The 2334-nt window shown below is 59.1% G+C and overlaps 1 protein-coding gene across 2 annotated transcripts in view; it reads right to left on the bottom strand.

Annotated features, from left to right (window-relative positions):
- Nucleotides 1-1571, bottom strand: part of DUSP6 (dual specificity phosphatase 6) — a 5254-nt gene extending 3683 nt beyond the window's left edge. The window contains exon 1 of one of the 2 annotated variants that reach the window (XM_005886280.2): nucleotides 29-1571. In XM_005886280.2, coding sequence (XP_005886342.1) covers nucleotides 29-428 — 400 coding nt within the window. In that variant the 5' untranslated portion in view covers nucleotides 429-1571. The remainder of the gene's footprint in view (nucleotides 1-28) is intronic. The other variant, XM_005886281.2, reaches the window with a different exon arrangement.
- Between the last annotated feature and the right edge of the window lie 763 nt (nucleotides 1572-2334).

Here is a 2334-nt window from a genome sequence, read left to right as displayed (position 1 = left end):
CCCCCCGCGCTGCTCCCCCCGCACACACCTTCCAGGTAGAAGGCCCGGCAGCCCTCGTCCTTGAGCTTCTTTAGCAGCAGTCCCAGCACCGACTCGCCCCCCGTGTTCTCGTTCCAGTCGCTGCTACTCTCGTCGTACAGCACCACGGTGTCGGTGCCGCAGCGCCGGGTGAAGCGGTCCCGGTCCTCGCCGCGCGTGAAGAGCGCGTGCACGGGCAGGTTGCCCTTCTGCAGGCGCCGCAGCATGATGCCCGGGATGGCCACGTTGATGGCTGACTCGATGTGTGACGACTCATACAGCTCCTGCGGCCGGCAGTCCATCAGCAGCAGCCGCTCGTTGCCCAGCTCCAGCTGCTCGTTGAGCCACGCCACCGTCTTGCTGATCGCCATTTCCGACGCGAAGGGCACGGGTCTGAGCGTATCTATCATGGGGGTCGAGCTGCGAGAGAGGGTGGGGTGCCTAGCAGTCGCCCCTCGGGGCAGGCATAGGCCGAGCGCGCCACGCGAAGCCGCCGCTCACGGAGCGGGGTTGAATTCCACCTCGCTCTTCCCAAACAGGGTTAGAGGCTGGGGAAGGCGAGACAGAAGTGAAGCCGGTGGTTCCTTTCCTCTGCACCCGGCTGCAGCCGCTCGCTTTCGGTGTCAATGAATCGCTCTGAATGAAGCTGCCCAGACAGTTTTGTTTCTCCCCAGTGAATGAAATCCAATTAATTTGGACTTCGGGCTACTGAGAGGGGAGGGAGAGAAAAAAAAAGTCCAGCGGCTCCTAATCCCTCCCTCCAAGGCTGCACCTCAAATCCACCCGAGCGTCTTTCTCCTCAGATTATTCAAGCCTCGCACTCGCTCTGTCTCCCTCGGACTCAGCCCTCGCACACCCCCAGCGCAAGGCAGCTCCTCAATGGATACAAACAGCGAGCGTCTCAATGGATACATTCTCCCCGCCAGCCAATGAGCGAGCTGCGGAAGGGGCTGTTGCCGTGGAGACGGGCCGGCTGGAACAGGTTGTGTTGATGAATTGTTAATGAGTTTGTCATTCACAAAAACGGAAAGGAATTTCCGCTCCGGATAAGCCCCAGTGCAAACAAGCTGCAACAGCGGCCTCGGCGGGAGGAAGGAGAAAGAAGAGGAGGCGGCGGCGGAGGAGCAGGGCACATAAACCAGGGCACTTCAGTTGTCTCATGTTTCCTTCTGTTGAGAGTTCACACTTCGCGTCGGAACTTTTGCGCACAAATGGTGCAATTAGCAGGCACAAAAGCCCTTGTTCGTGACCAAGCGAGCTTTAGGAAAACTTGCGCTGACTTTTTTTCCTTTTTATTCCCTTTAAACTCTTTTGGACTGGAGTTCGCCTTACCCCTCCTCCCCCGCCCTCCTTTCGGCGGTGTGACCTTTGTTTGCCTGTTTAAAAAGCCCAATTCTGTTGGCTCTGATGTTCTTTTAGCCGAGGCTGTGTTGGGGCTGCTGGACTGCCTGGGCTTTAGTGACCGGTGAGGTGTTAAATGTTAATCCAACATCTTTGGAAACAAACCAGGATTATATTGAAACATTTTAAAGCAAGCAAACAAATACCTGTTGTCCAGATAATAGGAATCAAGCTTTTTTAAAAAAATAGCGTTTTAATGATTATTTTTAAACAGTGGAGACTGCAGAAACAAACTTGTTGGACAGTCTGATGCTTTTATCCCCCTCCAGCGGCGTGGGGGCGTAAGGAGCCAGAGCATTGTTCCTGTGATCCTGGCCCCCGCGCGGGTCACCCACCGTGCGCTGAGGGGGTGGGGGTCGCGCTCGTTACTTATTTCTGGGCAGGAAGCTCGGCTTCCGAAAAAGGAGCTGATCGGGCGGGGCCGCCCGCGCGAGGTGCACTAGGGCACTCGGAGCCTGTGGGCTGGCCCACCATCATGGAGGCTCGGGGAAGCCCTCCCGCAAGCCTGCAGGTTACAGGGATAAATTGGGCTCGGCGAGCGGTGACTGTGTAGACAGAGCAGCATGTCCAAGGGGAGCCAGCCCACCCCCCACCCCACCACTCTCTTCCCAGCGTGAACCGCAGCCCCCTCCCCTGCGTCACCCGGCTCTCGTGGAGGAAGGGCCGCGCCTGCGCATTGCACTCCTTGTCAGCACCCCCGTCACCCCGGTCTCCTAGCAAGGTGGGCGCCGTACGGGGGGCGACTCCGCTGACGGTGCGGGGCTGTGGGCTCCGTAGCGGCCCAGGGAGGGTGAGGGGAGTGCATGCCGGGATCCCCCGGCTCCTAAGGAGGGCTGGGGGTCCCGGGGGACGTCTCTGCAGCTCTGCAGAGCCAACAGGTAACCGGGGAGGTGTTGGCCCAGCCTCCGAGCAGCG

Source organism: Myotis brandtii, unplaced genomic scaffold (genome assembly GCF_000412655.1).
Source record: "Myotis brandtii unplaced genomic scaffold, ASM41265v1 scaffold967, whole genome shotgun sequence".
Taxonomy (NCBI): domain Eukaryota; kingdom Metazoa; phylum Chordata; class Mammalia; order Chiroptera; family Vespertilionidae; genus Myotis; species Myotis brandtii.
This window is presented reverse-complemented; position numbering and strand designations above follow the sequence as displayed.